This window comes from Choloepus didactylus, chromosome 21, assembly GCF_015220235.1.
Source record: "Choloepus didactylus isolate mChoDid1 chromosome 21, mChoDid1.pri, whole genome shotgun sequence".
NCBI lineage: Eukaryota > Metazoa > Chordata > Mammalia > Pilosa > Megalonychidae > Choloepus > Choloepus didactylus.
The window spans coordinates 26,691,772-26,711,438 of NC_051327.1; the positions used below are offsets into that span (position 1 = coordinate 26,691,772).

Genomic DNA, 19,667 nt, shown 5'->3' on the forward strand with positions numbered 1-19,667 from the left:
TTCCGGGGTGGCCTCTCGTTTCCCATGGTTTCTGGGCAGAGGGTCCCCCCTTGCAGTCCTCGGAGGCGCTCGGGGCAGCCCTGTGTCCCCCAGTGCCCTGTTGCAGCCGCTCGCTGACCTTGTGTTGTGCAGGTGTGGCCCAGAGCTGCGGTTTTCTTGCTCAGCGTCGTGGGTCTCATGAAGGCCACGGGCAGCTGGGACCCCCAGCCTCGTGTCACCCCTAAAGCACATCGAGGCCCCCCCCCCAGCCCCTTGAGGTCCCCGTTGAGGTCCCGGGTGGGATCCGGCCCTAGGGCTGGGCAGGTGGTGGGGCCTCTAAGGACAGCAGAGGTGCGGGGCCGATGGCCCTCCAGGCCGCCTGTGAGACGGAGGCTCAGGCCCTCGCCTAAGGCCTTCTCCTGGGGTCGGCAGGAGGAGCAGGTGCCCCCGACGGATCTGGGGTCCCAGGCAAGGAAGGCCGCTGCCTGCCCGTCCACAAAGGGGTGACTGGGAGCCCCGTGGCAGCGGCCTCCAGACGCCATTGCAGAACCCGAGGGCAGGGCGATGTGGCTGGAGGCTGTGCCCCTGCGGAAGGCAAACAGCGCGGCCTGTGCATGTGGTTACAGTAAAAGAAGGTCGAGGCGGGGAGGTGTTTACTGTGGTGAGAACGGGGCACGGAATTTTCCAGCAGAGCAGGGGGCAGAATGGGGCTTGGCCACAGCCGCCCCAGGCCCGCTCACATCACTTGCCCCCACTCTGGTGGGAGCCTGGGAAGAAAGAAGACGGGCCATTAGCTTCTCCTCGGCGCCTCAGGAATCAAAAACAACAGTTCCTTGGTGTGCTGGAGTCACTTCTTCACCCGGATCCGTCCTCACGTGCAGCCCCAGGTCCCCTCTGCCTCAGCTGGCGGCTTGTTTTTCACCCTTCAGTGGAGCGGAGCGTGTGGCACTGAGGTGGCCTGGGGGGCAGCGGGGAGGCAGCAGAGCCTGCTCTGCCCCTCGGCCGGCGGGCACATCTGCTGGCGGCTTCCTTGGCGCCCAGCAGCCTGGGCTGTCCATCTGTCTGGCCGCCAACAGTGCTCGTGGTGACTCATCATCCAGGACTTCACGTGCAGGGGGCTTTGCCTGCACCCAGTGCCATGTCTGCCCCCTCCCCACCGAGGTCAGATCAGCCTCTGCAGCTTGGTGAGCCCTGGAATCCCCCGGAAGCCTCCATACAGTGCCAGCCCGGCTGGTCCCTCATGGCCCGTGACCTTGCATTTCCCACTTGCTGAGCTCTGCTCTGGTGCCCAGTATCGCCCACCACCTCTCTCCCAGTGCCCGCGACACTCCTCCCCAGCCCCTGCATCCCCGCTGGCTGAGCTGCTGTCCACGCGGCACCAGACGGTGCTCCACGGAGGAACGTCACCAGGAGCCGCCCTCAGGCCTCTGTGGCTCCCGGCGCTTTGGGATGACGTCCCAGCCGTTGCCTTCTCCGAGCCTCCCCGTTTGCCCACCCACTGCCCCCCTGCACTGGGCGTCTCGCACCCCTCGGCCTCTTGCTGCACCTGGGACCCTCCAGACCCCGTCCCACCACGGGGTCTGCCCGTCCCCGTCTGCCTGGACTCCGTCCCCCTGATCTTCGCGCGCTGGCTCCTTGTCATTCGGTTCCCTCTGCCGAGCCCTCCCTGGATACCATCTGCAGTGCAGCACTTTCTCCGGAGCACCCCGTGCCCCGTAGTCTGTTTTCTCCATGGCTCATGGTGTGTTTTGTAATGACGTATTTTCATGATGACTCCCTGCTGGTCAGCAAGTCCAGGGGGACACGCGTCTGTCTGTCGTGTTCACTGCTGAGTCCCCAGGCACGGAGGGGCCGCTGAGGGGACACTGGGTGAACGAAAGAGAGAACGAACGAGGGAGGGGAGAGCGGTGGGGCGCTAGCCGTGGGGCTGGCCCAAGAGTCCGTGACATACATGTCGCCCCACAGACCGCCCACTGTTTTTCTTTTAAAAGAAGAAAAAACAAAATGAAGCGCAACAAAAAGTAGCCCCTTTGCCCGGCCGGGGTGGAGCCAGGTGGGCTGCAGACAGAGGCCAGTGTCCGGAGGAGGACGCGCCCTTTGTCGCCCGTACTCCGGCCTGGCCGCGACACAGTGGCCGTCTCGGACCCGACTGCCTGTGCCCCCCGCAGCCGCCCTTCACCGGCCCCTCGCCCTCATTCCCGGAGCTGCCGTCACTGAGCACGCCGGGCGGCTCTGAACGACACAGGTCCATCCTCCCGCAGTGGGCTCCGCTGCCTGGTTCACCTTGGGCCCATGGCCTCGCCCGTCTGCCCTGTTGCCAGCAGCTCCTCCCTGCACTCGGCGTCCCAGTCTCTTCTCCTCGTGGGCCCCACCCAGCCCCACCACCTCACTCTAACCAGGGCCCTTCAGAGACCGCCTTTCCCAGTAGGGCCACACCCTCAGCGGGGGACGCACAGCCCCACAGCACCTCCTCGAGGCTCCACTGGGCACCCAGTCTGGGCCACCTTGGGGTTGCGCAATCATTTGTGGGGGTGGAGCCCCCGACTCGAGCAGACCCATCCCAAACCTGAAACTTGCCGCCCCTGAGCCTCTGCACGGGCTGTTCGCGCTACCCCAGGGCCCTGCAGACACCCCCCACGCGGGCCAGAACCAGCACCAGCCCCAGCGTCGGTGCCGTGCTGGCTCGGACACCCTCGGCGCTGGGGGCACGCTGGCCCGGCACCTTGCTAGTTTATTCACACGTGGGGCCGTGGTCAGCAGTGACCTCGGGGAGGCTGCCTGGGGGGCAGCTGGACTCGGTGGATGTCTCGACCTGAGGGCGTGAAAATCCATGGAGCGTACGCTTGAGATCCGTGTGCTTTCACACTGGCATGTCACGCCCCAGCGGGAAGGTTTGTTTAAAATGCCAGCGTGACAGGGAGGGCTGGCTGGGGCCCCTGTCACGTGGCTGTGGATGAGCGACAACCCTGCCTGGGCCCGAGCCCCCCGCCCTGCCGGCCAGCCCTGCCCTGGGCTCGCTGCCTGCCTTGTTTGGGGAGCCGGGGTCCCGCCTGCTCCCACAAGGCTGTGAACAGAGCGGGGCTGGGGGCTCGCGCTTCATCCCTCCGGGTGGCTTCCAGGGGGCCTGTCCCTCCCCCAGGTGGACTTTGGCCTGTACACGACCGTCCCCTCCACTCCTGGGAAAGGGGGGCGCTCCTGCCCTCACCCCTGCCCAGTGCGAACAGGCAACTGTGCGTCGTTATTATCGGATAATGAGTCATTGATTTCAGTAATAATTGCTTCCATGACTCGTCACAATCCACTGTCTCCTGACGGGCCCCACCGTGCCAATGGGAACTGTTCTCTGAGCCCATTGACAGGCCGGGGACACACAGAGCGCCTTGTGTCATTCAGGGTTGGGGCCTGCGTGGCCCCCGCAGAATGCACAATCCGTGCTATTCTCACACGGACACACGGGCGAAGCCCAGAGGCCCCGGCCCGCGCGGTGAACGGAATCTTGTCCCGGCCCCTCCTGAGCCACCGCCGTGGGGAGCTCTCTAAGGAGCCACTGCTGCTCAGGGGCCAGGTGGACAGAGAGAGGGCACCCCGGGGGGCTCGGGAGTGAAAATGGTGGGAAGCGAGGCGTGTGCCCGGGGCTGCAGGCGGGAGCCTGGCAGGGGCACTTCAGAGCAGGCGCGGCCCGTGGGAGAGCCGGCTTGTTGGTGGCCGTTAGGGAAACTGAGGCACCAATGAATACGTGAGTTGCAGCCCTCAGTGGGGCTGCCGTGCGGGCAGCCCGGGTTTGCTGGCTGCGGGCCGGAGCCTCAAGAGACTGCCCCCGTGCCTGTACCCCCAGCCCACGGCAGCCACCCCATGGGGCCCCCACTGGCCACCAGGTCCCCAAAGCTCAGTCGTGGCCAATCTGCTGTGGCCCTGCCAGGTCGGAGGCGATGCCTTGGCCTGACAAGTGGGGCCAACGGGACGAGGTCGGGGTCCCAGGGGTCCTGCCGGCCGGAGCAGCCCTTGATGCAGGAAGCTGCCAGCCGGACCCCCATGGCCCCCGTTGTCTTTCTCTCCCATGTTCCCTGAAGGTCTATGTGAACGGGGACTGGGTGACCAGCATTGGAGAGGGGGGCAGCTTTGGGGAGCTCGCGCTGATCTACGGCACCCCCAGAGCGGCCACCGTGAGAGCCAAGACGGACCTGAAGCTGTGGGGCATCGACCGGGACAGCTACCGCCGCATCCTCATGGTGAGTGGGGCCGGGGCGCTCAGGGCACCCCCCGCGGAGCCGGGCTGGAGGAGTTTGGGGAGAGCGGGGGACGCGCCGCTTCCTGCCCCCTGGGTGCACCTGGCAGAGGTGCCGCCCGAGCCCTTGTCCCGCCGTCTATGCCGAGGCCGTCTTGGCCGTGAGGTTTTGTGGCTGGAACCTCATACGCGGCGAAGTTCCCAAACCACCACGGGAGCCGGCACTTCCTCTGGGTTAATTTGGGTCCCTGGGCGCTAAGAATAGCCAGCGCTAAGATTGGCAGGCGTGGAGCTTCGCGTCAGGAACCGTGCCCAGTTGACTCCCCATCGCACCTCGAGCTGGGGGTGCCCATCTGTGGGGGGCCCAGGAGCTGGGGGCCACGCGGGGGGTGTCTCCTGGGAGAGGCCCTTGAATTGAGAGCTCAGGACCCTGCACCCAGGCCCTGGGGGTCCCAGTCTGGAAAGCCGCCCCGACATGGACCCCCTCCCAGGGGAGACGGCCAGCCCGGCCCAGCGGAAGCCACAGCAGGGGGGCCCTGGGCTTTCCTGAAATCTCAGGTTCTGGCTCAGAACGTCATCCATCTGGCCAGCTCGCCTCACAAAGCAGGGGGTAGGGGGGCTGTGGCCTTGGTGCCCCCATGTTGGGTGGTACCCCGTGTGCTGGCAACACCGTGGGGGCTTGGGGAGTGGTCCCCCATTCTTGCCCTGCTGCCCAGGAGCCGCTCACCCGCCCTGGCTCGGAGCCGCTGGGCAGGGCTCTGCTGAGGCCACACTGCTCGGCCCTCGGCCCTCAGCCCCAGTGACACCCTTCCCTGCTCTTGGGGCCCCTCTCTGCCCTCGCTTTGGGGGAATGGAGGCAGAGGTGGGAGGGACGGCAGGGGGCCGGGAGGATGAGGGGCTGAGGTCCGCCCTGGCATTAGCAAGACTCCCAGGCCGAGGCTGCAGTGGCAGGGAGATGGGGAGCGCTCACGTCCCTCCTCACCCGTGGCCTCGGGCAACAAGCCCTCCGAGTGGGGCCCCCAGCAGCCCCTCCAAGGCCAGGCCCTGTGGGTCCCTGACTGCCCCCCTCAGCCCATGTGTTCTGAGCTGTCACCCTGAGGGCTTGGGGACCCACAGCTGCGTTCCGGGCCTGGAACTGTGGGAGGTCGTGGGGATGATGCGTCATTTCTAGAGCGAAAGGCCTTTTATGGCTGTGGTGTCTGGGGGCTGGGCGGCAGAGCATGCAGGATGGCTCCAGCGGACAGACACATGGTGCTGGGGACAGACACAGCAGTTCCTGACAGCTACGTGCCATCGCCGGACGGCCTGCCTGTGCCCTCAATGGGTCCTTGTTGGCGCCGTGAAAACCCGGTTTGTTAAGTCCGGCAGCAGCCGGTGCGTAGAGTCTCCGGCCGAGCAGATGAGGTGCCTGGGGCCCCCCCGGCTGGGAGCCTCCCGCGGGCTCCAGGCCTCTGAGTGGCGGCCGGACGTCTCTGGGGCTCAGAACTGGGGTGTGCAGCTGTCTTGGGCCTGGGGTGGCAGGACCCTGCAAGAGCCCATCGGGACGCTGTGGCCTGGGGGCTGGGGTGGCGGCTGCCCTGTGCCACCTGCCTGGGGTCCTTTGGGCAGGTGTTAGGGTTCCCTCATTGTGCAGATGGGGAAGCTGAGGCTCCGAGAGGCACGTGCTGGCTTGGAGCCCCGTAGGAGTGGGTGGCAGAGTGGGCTTTGAACCCAGGCCCCGCAGATGAAGTTGGCACTCTCCTCTGCTCGCTGCCTCCCTGGTGCTACTGGTCGCGGTGGGCTGGGCGCCCGGCCCGCCACCCACTCTCCGGTCCCCGTGGGGGATCAGGAGCAGGTCCCAGCTGCCTCTCAGCTTTGGAGCCCTCATGGCTGCTGCAGTGTCTCGTGGCAGGTGATCCAGCGGCCCCTGGCCCCCCAGCCCTGTCCTCCTCTGGCTCCCCGGCCTCTCTGGACCACGGTGACCCTCTTCTCTCCCTCTGCACTCCCGGCTTTGCACCCACCTGCAACCAGAGGGGCTATTTTTGTAAAATGCAGTTTCTTGGCAGCGCCCCTGCCCCTCCCCACTCTGGGGTCCTCGGACCTGCGCCAGTGGGTCCTGATATTGAACTGGCCAGCTCGGCCGAGGGTCCGGCAGGCCTTCCAGCTGTCCCCGCCTGTCGGGGGCCAGTCACGGGAGCGCCCCGTGCAGGTCTGTGCGTAAGTGTTGGGGGGCTGGTGGGACCTTCCTCTGAGCTCCCCTGCAGGCCTGTCCCCTCACGGCCCTAGTGCTGCTCTGTATTTCGGGCAGTGCCCTGGGGAGTGGGCTGAGGAGACCTGTGCCCTTGGAGGTGTCCTGGGGGTGGCCGGGCAGCCGGCCCCCTGCCTGGGACCACCCCAGAGCACGTCTCAGAGCTGCAGGGGCCCTGCAGGGGCCTGCCCGGGGTCCAGCAGCCCCAGCTCGTCCAGCCCCTCCGCACCTGCCGGGCCACCTGGGGCAATCCCGTTGGCTCCTGAGTGTCTCTTTCTCCATCGTCCGTGGAGATGAAGCGCTGTGGCCCAGAACATGTCCACAGAGCTCAGCCGGGGGCACGTGCCCAGCAAACACACCCCACGTCTGCCCTCCGAGATGAGCAGAGATGCGGGCAACCGTCAGCTTCCTGTACGGTGAGCTCGGTGGTCTTGGGTCTTGCTTCGAGCCCTGGCCCCACCACTCGGCCACCGAGGGACGAGCTGGTTGTATTGCATCTCCGTGGCCCCGGCCCAGGTGGGAGTGGAGGCCGTAACTGCCCCCTGGGGAGGGCCGAGGTGGGGAGTAAATGAGGCAGCCCCTGGGGAGTGCCTGGTGCCGGCTGTGCTCCCTGTCACCTGTCTCGGCGGGAGGAGGGGCCTGCGAGCTGTGGGCTGTCCTGGCCGGGTGCATGGCCCGCGCCTGTTAGCAGAGTCTCCGACACCATTTCTGATGATGGGACGGCATCCTGAGGCTGGAGCCCCTCCATGTCTCAGTGGGAAGCAGAAAGAGAACCTTCCAGGGGAGGAACAACAGAGAAGGGGGGGCTGGAGGGAGATGGGCAAGAGGAGCTGAGCACAGGGCACTGACTGCGTCACACGACAGGAAAATCAAGGCACACAGGCAGGTGCAACTGGTCCAAAACCATGTGAGGTTGCCTGTAGGCAGGCTGCGGTCAGATGGAGCTGCTGACTCGGCCGGCACATGGCAGATCAGCTCCATCCCGGCCACCACCGCCACCACCACCACCACCACCACCACCATCACCGTCAGCATCTCCACCATCATCAACATCACCACCATCTCCACCACCATCATCTCCACTATTACCTCCACCACCACCACCATCACCATCACCACCGTCAGCATCTCCACCACCACCACCATCACCACCACCATCACCACCGTCACCACCAGCACCACCACCACCATCACCACCATCACCACCGTCACCACCATCACCACCACCACCATCACCACCACCACCATCACCACCACCACCGTCACCACCATCACCACCATCACCACCACCACCACCGTCACCACCACCATCCACCACCGTCACCACACATGCCACCAACCACCATCATCACCACCATTACCATCATCATCACCACCGTCAGCATCTTCACCATCACCACCATCTCCACAGTCACTCCCATCCCCGCCGTCCACTTCCGTGGCCAGTAGCAGCAGCTGCATAACTAACATTCATGGATACTTAGCACTCACAAACCCCAGCAAGGCTGATGTTTTCACTTTCTCCCACTTACAGACTCAGACTTCGGGGCAGGCCTGGCCCCAAGTCTCCCCAAGTCTGCTTAGCAAGTTGGGGTGTCACTTCCTTCAGGCTCACAGCCTCACAGGAGGGACCCCGTGTGCTGAGGCCCTGGGGCCATTGCCCCGACCTGCCTTCCCCTGTGGGCTGTGGGGTTTGTGCAGCTCCAGGCTGGGCTCGGGGTTCCTCCCGTGAGAGGAGGGGCTTCACGTGGCCCTGACGGCCTGGGATGCTGGGCTTTGATGGTGACACAGGGCTCTGGGGAGCCGAGGGGAGGGGACGTGGCCCCGGAAGTCTGTGCCCAGAACCTGTGAGAGGTGGAGAGGCTCGCCCCTCTGCCTGCAGCTGGAGGTGCACTGGCACTTGGCCTTGGGGACGCCACTGCCGGGTCAGGGGCTTCAGGGTCACTCTCGCCCCACCACTGCCTTCTGCGTTTTTGTCGTGGTTTTCCAGGACAGGCACATGGTGCCAGCCCTTCCTCCTTGAGGCCTTTGTCCTTTGTCCATAGACCTGTCCTCTTCCTGCAGGGCTGGCCAAGGGGGCTCCGGCCACAGGAAATTCTGGGCTCCCTCCATTCCAGCAAGGATGGGGGCCGGGTGGGCTGAGGGCCTGTGTCCTGCTCCCCAGCTCTGCAGGCCGTTTCCCCAGGGTCGTGTCTCCCCCGTCGGGGCTCGCCCCCCCTTTTCCATGTGATGAAGCCACCTGAGGTGCTCAGAAGGCCCGTTTAAAGCAGGACGAGCAGACTTCCTCACCAGCTGGACCTGCTTCGGGGTCTGGAGGCACAAAACCAAGTCTGTCTGTGATCACCAGGGGGGAGACAGAGTCGGGGGAGCACAGCCCTGGGGGTGGGCAGAGCTGGCCCAGACCCCCCGCCCCACTCCCAGCCGTGTGGCTGTGGACGGGCTCCTGGAGGGGGCTCGCGCCTCCGTGTTCTCCATCAAACGGGGCATCGAGAACTGCCTCTCAGAGCTGCAAGAGCAGCCCGGGCACCTGGTGGGTGCTGGCTGACCTGTTCGTGATCACTGCTCTGCAGGAGGATGCTCCTCGGTGTGGCCAGGGGATGCCTTGATCGGTTTCCCTCAAACGAGGGATTGGGGGCCCCTCGTGCGTGTAAGGTGTCTGCATCGCATGTCTGACCCATCTTTCTCAGCGTCTCCTTCCTACGGACGTTGCTGACAGCCGGAGGGCTCCCGGTGCTGCTGCATGGATGCGGAGCTCAGCCTCCGTGAGGGGAGAGGCAGGGGAGCCGCCACGAAGGGCCTGCAGGAACGTCGATGCCATCTTGCCTGTCGGGCAGGCAGGACGAGTGGCCTTTCTTCACCATTGCCAGCAGACGTCTGTGCACCTGGGGAGGGCAGCCAGTGGATGGACTGCTTTGCCAACCTGCCAGCAAGCCTTACAAAAGTCTAGAATTTCCTTGGTTAGGATTGGGTCTGGCTGGATGTATCAGTTAGCTTTTGCCAAGTAACAAATCCCCCCCCCCCCAATTTAGTGGCCCTGTGACAGGAGTAACAGTTATCAGACAGTTTCTGCGGGTCGTGCAGGGCGCAGCTCTGCAGAGAGGTGCTGGGAGGGGCTCCCGAGGCTGCAGCCAGAGGACCCACTTCTGTGGCGGCTCAGCCACGTGGCGCTGGGTGTCAGCAGGAGGCCCATCCATCACTGAGCCGCCTAGGAGAGAGCGAGGCAGAAGCCACAGGGTCTTTCAAAGTCTAGCTTTAGGGGTCACACGCCATCATGTCTTTACTGTCCCCTTGGTTATCCGGGTCAGCCGAGTGGCCATCTTGGAGGCGGCCACTACACTGGGTGCAGCATAAATACTCCAATTAACAGTGGCTTCAGCCTGTTTGTTATTTCTCACATTCAAGAATTCTGGAAGTGGTCAGTCAAGGGTGGGTATGTTCTGTGGGGTCAGGGAACCAAAACCCTTCTGACCTTGATGCTGTTCCATGTATAACTTCCATTCACATGGGTCAATATGGCTGCTGGAGCTCCAGCCATTACCTCCATATCCCAGCAAGTGGCAGGGAAGGAGAGGAGACGGGCACGGCTGTAAGGACAGATTCAGAAATTGTGTTCACCATGTCTGTTTATCACCTGTAGTTGGAACCTGGGTGGTGGCAGGTGGACGGGGCCCAGGATCTCCTGTCCCCACCAAGGTCCTCTGTCTCGAGGTTGTAACAGTACACAGAGCAGCGTACTGGGAAGGGGGACGGGTGGAGACCCTGGGGCAGCTCTGGGGCTTTGAGACCCTAGGCTGGGTTTCCATTCCTGGTTCCAGTGTCCCCGCTGGGTCACCCCCTCTCAGCCCCAGGTTCCTCTCCTGGGAAGTGGCGAAAGGAACGTCCTCACCTCATGGGGCTGTCGTGAGATTTGGGTGGGCCTGGAGCACGCTGCCAGCACGGTGGGGCCCCTCCCTGCCTCCCGTCCATCTCCAGGGCCACAGAGAACAACTGGGTCTCTGGATCCTGTTCCCATCCCGGGGAACTGCCCCCTCAGATCGGTGGCCTCCGTCAGTCCACGAGGCTGTCAGAATTTCAGCCTAAGCAGTGCACAGTCCTCCTGGTGGACTCCCGGCTATGTGACCTGGTGCCAGGGCTGCCGTGTGCAGTGGTGCAGTGTGTGCACTGCACAAAGTCACCGAGCAGAGGACAGGAGGGGCGAAGTGCAGCCCCCCTCCCTGCACCAGGCTGGAGCTCACCGTCACCGACGGTCGGCTGGAGGAGGTCCTCACCGGGCCTGGCTCCCGTCCCTGGGGAGGACGTCGGTGGGCCGGGCTCCCTGCATGCCCAGACTCAGGCCCGTGCTCGGCACCGGCTACTCCTCCACGCCACACACTTGAGTTTGTGTCTGCCTCAGTTTCCCCCCAGATGGTGGACCCCGTCCACCATCTTGCCCACCGTCCCCCCTAGGCCCTGTTCCCTGAGGCCCCGCCCGGCGCTCCGACTGGCCGAGTGTCCTCAGCCCCTGCTGCAGGCTGTGTGGGGCCCTCGAGGCTGGGCCCAACCCCTGGCCGGCTGGGGGCGCAGGGTGCCGGGTGCACGTCGCATGGCCCGAGGGCGAGGCACCCGGGGGGCGCAGGACTGGCACCCACCTCCCTCTTCTCTCCTCACAGGGCAGCACCCTGCGGAAGCGGAAGATGTACGAGGAATTCCTCAGCAAAGTCTCCATTTTAGGTCAGTGTGCCCAGCGCCGTCTTTCCGTCCACGGCCGTCCCAGCCCTGCCGAGGGCCCGGCCACACCCCAGTGTTCCTGGACCACGCAAGCGGGCCTCGCACACCCACGTGCACTCACATGCACACCTCACACTCATGTTGTCACAGTCTCACATACGTGTACATGGCCACACACTCGTCTCACAAACACGGTCACACGTGCTCACACGCTGTCACACTGTCACACACTCGCCTGCTCGCACAGTCATCTCACATACGCTCCGTCACGCCCTCACACACCTCATACTGTCACACCCACGCCCACACACACTGTTGTTGGCAAAGCCACAGAACCCTTTTGTTCTGGTGGCCTGGGGCTGCGGGAGCCAAGCCCCACGAACCGGGCATCTTAGAACAAGAGGTTTGTTGTCTCGCACGCCAGAGGCCGCACGTCTGGGACCCGGGTGTGGGGGCTGCACTCCCCCCAAGGCTCCGGGGGCCCTGGGGGCCCGCCTCGTGCAGTCCCTTCCCCGTCCTCACGTCTGTCCCTCCTTGCAAGGACACCAGTACTGAGGGGTTGGCGCCCCTCCCCGGCGTGGCCGCCTCCTCACCAACCACCTCCGCCAGGTCCTTTTTCCAAATGCGGTGCCGTTCCCGGGGCCGGGCCGGCCTCCCCCATGACCCCGCCGTCGGCGCCCCAGCCTCGGCACCACTGCGAGCTGCACGTCAGCGTCACCCTCCCGGCGACGGGGTGCTCCGCGCCCAGCCTTCTCCCCGGCCGCTTTGGTTCCGTCTGGAGTGAGGCTTCCTGCCGCCATCTCTGCCGTCTCCACTGCCTCAGGGCCTGGGGTCCGAGTCCTGGATTGGCTGCTTTTCCAGTGGCTTCCAGAAAGGCCTACAAAGTTCTCTCTGGCAAAATTTTAAAAATGTGTTGGGATCACTAACCGAGACGGCAGGTGTCCGTCCTTGTTGGACAGCCTCGTCCAGAGCGCTCCGCAGCGAGAGGAGCGGCTGGAAATGTGGCCGGTTCAGCCCGAGGAACCGGATTTAAGTTTGTCCGATTTTCGTGGCTGGGGCTGCCGCTGGGGCAGTGCGGTTCCGGGCCGGTGATCGCTGGGGCTCCGGGACGGCGGAAGGAGCCAAGCGGCGGGGATCCTCGCAGCCACGGCCGCAGCCGGCCCTCCGGGAAAGGTGTCGGGTCCTAACGGAGTGACGCAGACAAGGAGAAAAGCCCGGGCGCACTTGCCCCAGGCGTGATCAAGGGCCACACGGGCTGCTCCCCGCGGGAGTGGGGGGCCCTCGGGAGGGATCCTGGACAGGACGTTTCGCTCAGAACCAGAACCAGAACGAGAACAGGGTTCCCGGCAGCCCAGGCTGTGGGGAGGTAGAAAGAGCCAGTGCTCATCATTCCGCGGAAGATCAGCCGAGGACGCGGGACACGGGGCAGCTTTCCCCAGCAGCGGGCCGGGGGCGCCCTGGGAGCCAGGACGGCGGTGGGGGCCGGAGCAGGACAGGAGCAGCGAGGACCCGCCGAGGAGGCTGCCGGGCCTGGGGGTGGGGAAGGCACCGGGAGCAGGAGGGACCTGGCTGGCACCGCACGTCTGCTCCCACGGCACGAGGACGCACAGACATGGCTTCCTCTGAGCATTTTCACAGTAACAAAAATTGCAATGAAGTGTTGCATCGAAAACACATATTTCTGAAATTCAGTTTCCCTTCAAGTTTCTTTTCCTTCTGCTGAATTCAAGCGAAATAAAATTGAAAGTTTTATTTAAAAGGAACACGCGAGTACTGCATCCACGTGTCTTTTTGACACACCCCTCTTCCTGGACAGAAGCCTGGAGACAAGACTGGGATTCGGCTTATGTAACGGTGACTCTGGTTCTTTCTCAGGGGTATTTTGCGTAATTTTTTTAGTTCACACGTGGCTGTAATTCTTGAATTGCTTGTCTTGAGTCTGGATAATTTTACCAAAATTGACGGTGTGGATTGGACTGTGTCCCCCAGAAGACGCATCACGTGCCTGCCCCGCCCTGCTAGGGGGTCCTGTGTGGACGTAGGGTCGCTGCAGGCCCTGAACACGGGGGTCGCCGTGACTCCGAGGCGGACATGGGAGCAGGACGCGCCCACGAGCCTGGGAGGCCGGGACAAGCAGGAGGGCCCTCCCTGCAGCCTCCGGCCTCCAGGACTGGGAGGGAACAAACGCCGTCCAGTTTGGGGAACCCACACCCCACACAAGCTGCTGGAGGGGCTCAGGGGCTGTGGTCCAGCCCGAAGCCGCTGGTGCATGTGCTGGAGGCTTGTGGGCTGGTGACCCCACACCAGGAGGAAACAGACAGCCAGGAAGTGGGGACCGCAGTGGCCCCAGCCCCAGGCCCCTCCCTCTGCACTGCCTCGATTTCCCTGCCCTGGTCATGCCTGATGGCTCTGGGTCCTGGGAAGTGCCCCGTGCCAGGCGCTACCCGCTGGACCTTCTGCTGGCCTGGCGGGCACTGCAGCCCTGCAAGGTGACACCGGTCAGCGGGGCGCAGGCACGTGTCGTAGCGGGCCACCCAGCTCTGCGTCCACGAGGCCCCGGCCCCCCCGGCTGCCAGCGGCTCCTCAGGTGGTCGTGGCGTGGGGGTTGCCCATCATTGCAGCAGGAAAGCCGGTGCCTTGCCAGGGCACATGTGTACGTGAGCGCATGTGAGCAAGTGTGCGCATCTGTGATCAAGTGTGCACATGTGAGTGTGTACATGTGAGCGTGCAAATATATGCAGTGTGCACATGCACATACGTGAGCACAAGAATGTGTTCATGTGCAGGTGAGGTGTGCACGTGTGAGCAAGTGCGTGTATGTGTGAGTGTGCATATATGCACATGCACATATGTGAGCACAAGTATGTGATCATGTGCACGTGAGGTGGTGTGCACGTGTGAGTGTGTGTGAGCAAGTGCGTGTACGTGTGATTGTGTATGTGTCGGTGTGCACATATGCACATGCACATTTGTGAATGCAAATGTGTCCATGTGCATGAGGTGGCGTGCATGTGTGAGCAAGTGTGAGTGCACGTGTGAGTGCATAAATGTGTGGGTGCGTGCACACATATTTGAGCACGTGTGCATTTGTGGGCAGGTGGTGTTTGTGACCACGTGTGTGTTTATGTGTACGTGCACATGTGCGTGTGTGCACGTGTGCACGCGGCAGTGTGGTGATAACTGCTGCTCTTTCCTGGAGAGGGTTTGGCCTCGTTTGTGAAATGACGTGACAAGGCAGTAGGTTTTTTTTATTGTGATAAAATACACGTAACATAAAATTTACCACTGTAACTGTTTCAAAATGTACAATTCAGTGGCATTAAGGACCTCTGCGGTGCCACAGTCGGGTTCCAGAACATTCTCCTCACCTCCCACGCAAAGGGCCCGTTGCGGCCCCTGCCTCCCAGCCCCCGCCGGCCTGCGTTGAGTCTCCTTGGAGTTGCTCATTCGGAGCATTTCTCATCAGTGGGAAGTAGAATCGATGGAGACCTTTGTGTCTGGCATCTTTTTAGTGATCCTCTTTTAATGTCACTTTTTAATGTTTTATTTTCTTTCTGTTAGAGAAGCTGTGAATTTACAGAACAAGCGTGCGTGAAATACAGGACCCCCTACACCACCCTGTCGCTAGCACCTTGCACGGGTGTGGAACGTCTGTCACAATCACTGAAGACGCGCGGTTTAACTCAGGGTTCACCCTGTGTGTTGTGCAGCTCCGTGGACTTCTTTCTAACTTTTATTCTGTTGCCACATACCCAACCTTACGTCTCCCCTTTAACCACATCTGGATGTGTACGTTGGTGCTGTCAGTTGCATTCACAATCTCGTGCTGCCATCACCACCATCCGTTACCAAAACTTTTCCGTCATCCCAAATAGAAACAGTACATTTAAAGCTTTAACTCCCCATTTCCCACCCCTGCCTGGCGTCTTTTTGGTGTCTCTTTTTTAATTTGGCAAAACAAAAAACAGGCAACCTTGTGAGTGGGTCTCTGTTCCAGTTCGCTAATGCTGCCCGTATGCAAAACACCAGAAATGGATTGGCTTTTATAAAGGGGGTTTATTTGGTTACAAAGTTAGTCTGAAGGCCATAAAGTATCCAAGGTAAGGCATCAACAGTCAGTTGCCTTCACTGAAGGATGCCCGATGGCGTCTGGAAAACCTCTGTTAGCTGGGAAGGCACGTGCCTGGCGTCTGCTTGCTCCCAGGTTGCGTTTCAAAACGGTGTTCTCCAAAGTGTCATTGTCGGCTTCCAATGGCCATCTTCAAAACATGCCTTTTAGCTGCAGCTTCTCTCCAAATTGTCACTCTCAGTTGCTTCTTCTGTTTGTTGGCTCATTTATATGGCTCCAGTGATTTAGTTCGGACCCACCCAGAATGGGTGGGATAACACCTCAATGGAAATTATCCAAAGTCGTCACCCGGTTGGGTGGGTCACATCTCCATGGAAACCTCAAATCAATAAGTTCCAACCCAATCAACACTAATATGTCTGCCCACACAAGATTGCATTAAAGATAATGGCGTTTCGGGAGACATAATACATCCGAACTGGCACAGTCCCAAGATTTTGCAGGGGGTGAACGGGGCGTCTTATCCCCGTGCAAAATCTTCAAGCCCAGACACCTTCACAGGCCTTACCTGTTGGGAAGGATGGGGGGGACCCTGGTCCCCAAAGTGCCCCCAGTTCCACATTCTTCACTCATGCACCCCTTCACTCTGCTCATCCCTCCATCTGTTCAGTCATTCATTTACTCATTTGTCATTCAGTCATCTATTCATCCACTCACTCATTCACGCAGTAGCTCATCTGTTCATCCATCTACTCATTCATTCATTCATCTCATCTGTTCACTCATCTGCTCATTCGTTGACTCATTCATTCATTCTTCTCATTTATTTATCCACTCATTCCTTCATTTGCTCACTCATTCACTAAATAGCTCATCTACTCATTCATCCATTCATTCAACCTCTCATTCATCCACTCATTCATTCATCCATCCACTCACTGATTCACTCTTGCATCCTGCAAAGTGAAAAGCAAAGTGTTGATCCCATGCACCCAGCTTCCCATGGTGAAATCCAAGAGCCTTTTCCTGGCACCCAGGAGGAGACAGGCCCTTGTGACCCCCTCCAGGAACTGAACAAATGAGCATTTCGCCTTGGAATGGGCAGAGGCGCAGGCAGGGGGCTTTCCTTCATTAGTGTCTGGGGCTTTTAGAGGCTTGCCAGGCACTGTTCAAACACCTGTTTAGCCTCACGGCCCTGCACTTGGTTTTCCTTTGGTTCGTCGGAGGCCTCCCCGCCTGCTCAGCCCTGTTGTCTGCACATGGTCTCCAGGAAGCAGCCAGGGTGAGGACACAGCCCGGCTCTGCCAGGTGGCTCGCCTTCCTCTTGGCCCGCCTGTCGTGCCCAGCTCGGGCTCTCCTCAGACAGGAGCTGTAGGGTCTTTCTGTGTGGACATGAGGAGCTTCGTCCTACGACTGGAGCAGGTCTGAGCCCGTGGGGCAGTTGGAGGCTGGAGAGTGCAGTGAGGGAGACGCTGAAGCGCTGAGCCCCCCTCCTTAGGGTGGGAACCAGGCGACGTGGAGGGTGGGGTCTCGAGGCCGTGACCTCTTCTCCAGGAACCCTCCGTTCCTGCTGTTAAGCAAGAATCCGATTCGGTGAGGCCACCCCGCCCCCGATGAGGGCGATGCCTTTCCTTAAATCTGACTCGTGCGGATGCTGATCCTTGTCTCTGAAATCCCTTCACGGCAGCACCCGGGACACATAACACCAACCGTCACCCCTTGGATGAAGCCCGACGCTGGGCACTTGGGCATTTTCCCCTCATGTGGTGCCCTTGAGGCCCCGTTTTCTTCTCAGAAATACGTAAGGATGGCCCCTGCCACTGCAGAGAGAGCCGCACCACCTGTGGGACACCTGTAGCCACCTGGGGGTGTGACTGTGGGGTCCCATCTTAGGGTTTCAACTCAGCAGTTTGGCCGCATTCACCCACGCCACTTTACCTGGCCACCCCATGTCTGCACCCCGAGTTCCCTGTGGCCTGTTTTTCTCAGGCAGGCTTTCCAGTTAAAAATACCTTTCAGAGAAGGGGTTCGTGTTGCGAGGGGCTGACAATTAGACGTGGGTTCTGAATTCCAGGAGAAAATTCATGAATTGCCTCAGAGATGTGAGACATTTAAAAAAAGTGGGCCAACAGAAATTAGCCGTTTTCCCCATCGTTTCTCCTGGCGTTCTCACTGGAAACGTATGTTGCTGGGGCACAGCTATTACACATCTTGATTGTCCGACCTCAGGGTAACAGGTTTGAAATATAATCGGGAAAAAATCTGCTCATCCGACATGTGGCAATGAACTTCCTAAGTGTAACACGACTTCCAAAATTAAACGCCAGTTACCTCCCCGTGAGAAAACCGTAAACCCAGCACTGCGCTCTCAGCGGCCAGTATGGCCGTGTGCCCTTTTCCTCCTGGACACGAGCTGTGATTTCACTCTGAAGTTACGTCCTTCAGAAAGCCCGTCGCAGCACGATCGCGCCTCGGGCCCGGGGCTGGCGGAGAGCAAAGCGCGGGCAGGAGATTTTAAGGCCAGAAATCCCTCTCCTAACAGGGATCTAAAATGAATGCTTTGCTTTTTATTTTTAGCAACTGACCTACATAAGTACCATCTGATAAGCACGGTCCAGAAAAGTTTCTTTTGCCAAAAAAGAACCAGGCTGTTACTATTTTCTTATAAAAGAAACACATTTTTTTTTTCTTTCTGAAGGCCAGGAAGATGAAGTAGGCTTCGGGATTAAGTGTTTTGACCTAAAATAATGGACGGTCTTCTGTGTTTCTCAATATTGCAACCTAAACGCAGTCGCGCGTTGCTTCTGGACGGGGTGCGTCCCCCGCTTGGCCGGGTGTAATGTTTGCAGAGCTCTGTGCAGTTACTTTCTCACCGAGTCCAGCAGCCTTGGTTTTCAGTTTGCTGAGGCCTGGGCAGAGCCACGGTGCCCATCCTCCACGCACAGGGCCGTGGGGACGCTGGCTCGTGGTCTCTGCTGCCTCACGGTCCATCGTACTGGAGTCTTAGCGCAGCTCGGCCATCATGGAGCTGGTGTTTGGAGAGTTTTCAGGGGAGACCTTTGTGCGGCAGCCATCACCCTGGTTCCCAGCCACGGCGCTGACTGTCCCCCTTCTGTCTCCGCAGAGTCCCTGGAGAAGTGGGAGCGCCTGACGGTGGCCGACGCCCTGGAGCCCGTCCAGTTTGAAGATGGAGAGAAGATCGTGGTCCAGGGGGAGCCTGGGGACGACTTCTACATCATCACGGAGGTGAGTCGCGCTGTCGGGGCCGGGCGTCGAGGGGTGAGCCAATGGCACCGTGGACCTTTGGGCACGAGCTGCTGAGGGCACAGTTGGCCTCACGCACACGCCTCTCTGCCGTGAGCACCGGTGGTAGATGGAGACCCTCACAGGTGATAAATTGCACATGCGCAAGGCGTGCAGGAAAACCAGGGAAACGGCTGCGATGGGGGGTCGTGCCCGTGGCTGTGGGGGGCGGGGAGCTCCTGCTGCCCCGTCTTCCCTCTCACGACCGCACGGGCTCCTACGGCGACTGCAGACCGTGCTGGGGGCTTCTCGGTGGAACCACTTGCTGCGTCTTTACCGCCTTCGGAAGCCCCCGGGACTGGCCAGGCTGTCGCGCATCGGGGTGCATGGGAGGCTCCTGTGGACGTGGAGCTGGGGGCCAGCCCCCGTGGCCCCGAGTCCCCTTGCGAGAGACCCCGTGGGACGGCCTGTCGGGCGGACGACTTCCCCGCTTCACCAGGCCAGGACACGCTCTCTCCGGCTCACTTCCTGCTTCTCATCTCGTTTGAGGGCGAGAAGGATTTCGTGTCTGCAGACTCTTGACCACATTCTCTGACTTTGTGTTTTGCCGTCAGAGAAGCGGGCACCTTGGTATCTGGAGTTTCTCGAGCAAATGCTCAGGCCCAGGCATCACCGTGAAGGGTTGGTGCTGCGTGGACCCGCTGGCCGCCTTGGGAAAGGCTGGGAAGGGGCTGGGCAGAGCCCCTGGCTGCTTGGCCGCCGTGACCAAGCTCAGGGTCCATTTTCTTGGTCTAACACAGTGGCGGCGGCGACACTGTTGCCAAAACCTCTGCTGCCAATTAGGAGGCTCCAAATTCGGTTTCTGGTGCTCCTGCGGCACAGCCCGGAAAGCCTGAGTTGAGTGGCAAAAGTAAAATCCCACAGGGATGAGGTGTGAATTTTGTTTGCGGCAGGAGCTCAGCTCTGCCCCTGGGCATCCCCTTTTGAGGACTGTCCTCTCCCCCTTGCCCACCCGCCACCCACCCGTTGCCCTCAGGGAAGGACTCGGATGCTGCAGGGGAGGCCAGGAGGGAGAGTGGGGGGCTCAGAGCCCAAGGGCCAGGCTCACCTCGGGGCTCCGCAGGCGCTGAGAGAGGGGCCAGGGTCCCGGGCCCACGAGTGTGGGTTTGGGAGCTTGGGGTGCCCCCGTCTCCACGTCCTGGACAGAGAAGGACTTG

At 61.3% G+C, this 19,667-nt stretch overlaps 1 protein-coding gene across 4 annotated transcripts in view; it reads left to right on the forward strand.

Annotated features, from left to right (window-relative positions):
* PRKAR1B (protein kinase cAMP-dependent type I regulatory subunit beta) overlaps window positions 1-19,667 on the forward strand; it is a 112,716-nt gene that overhangs the window by 83,317 nt on the left and 9,732 nt on the right. For all 4 annotated transcript variants that reach the window (XM_037814073.1, XM_037814075.1, XM_037814071.1 and 1 more), the window contains 3 exons: window positions 4,050-4,208; window positions 11,081-11,141; window positions 18,332-18,453. In XM_037814073.1, coding sequence (XP_037670001.1) covers window positions 4,050-4,208; window positions 11,081-11,141; window positions 18,332-18,453 — 342 coding nt within the window. The remainder of the gene's footprint in view (window positions 1-4,049; window positions 4,209-11,080; window positions 11,142-18,331; window positions 18,454-19,667) is intronic.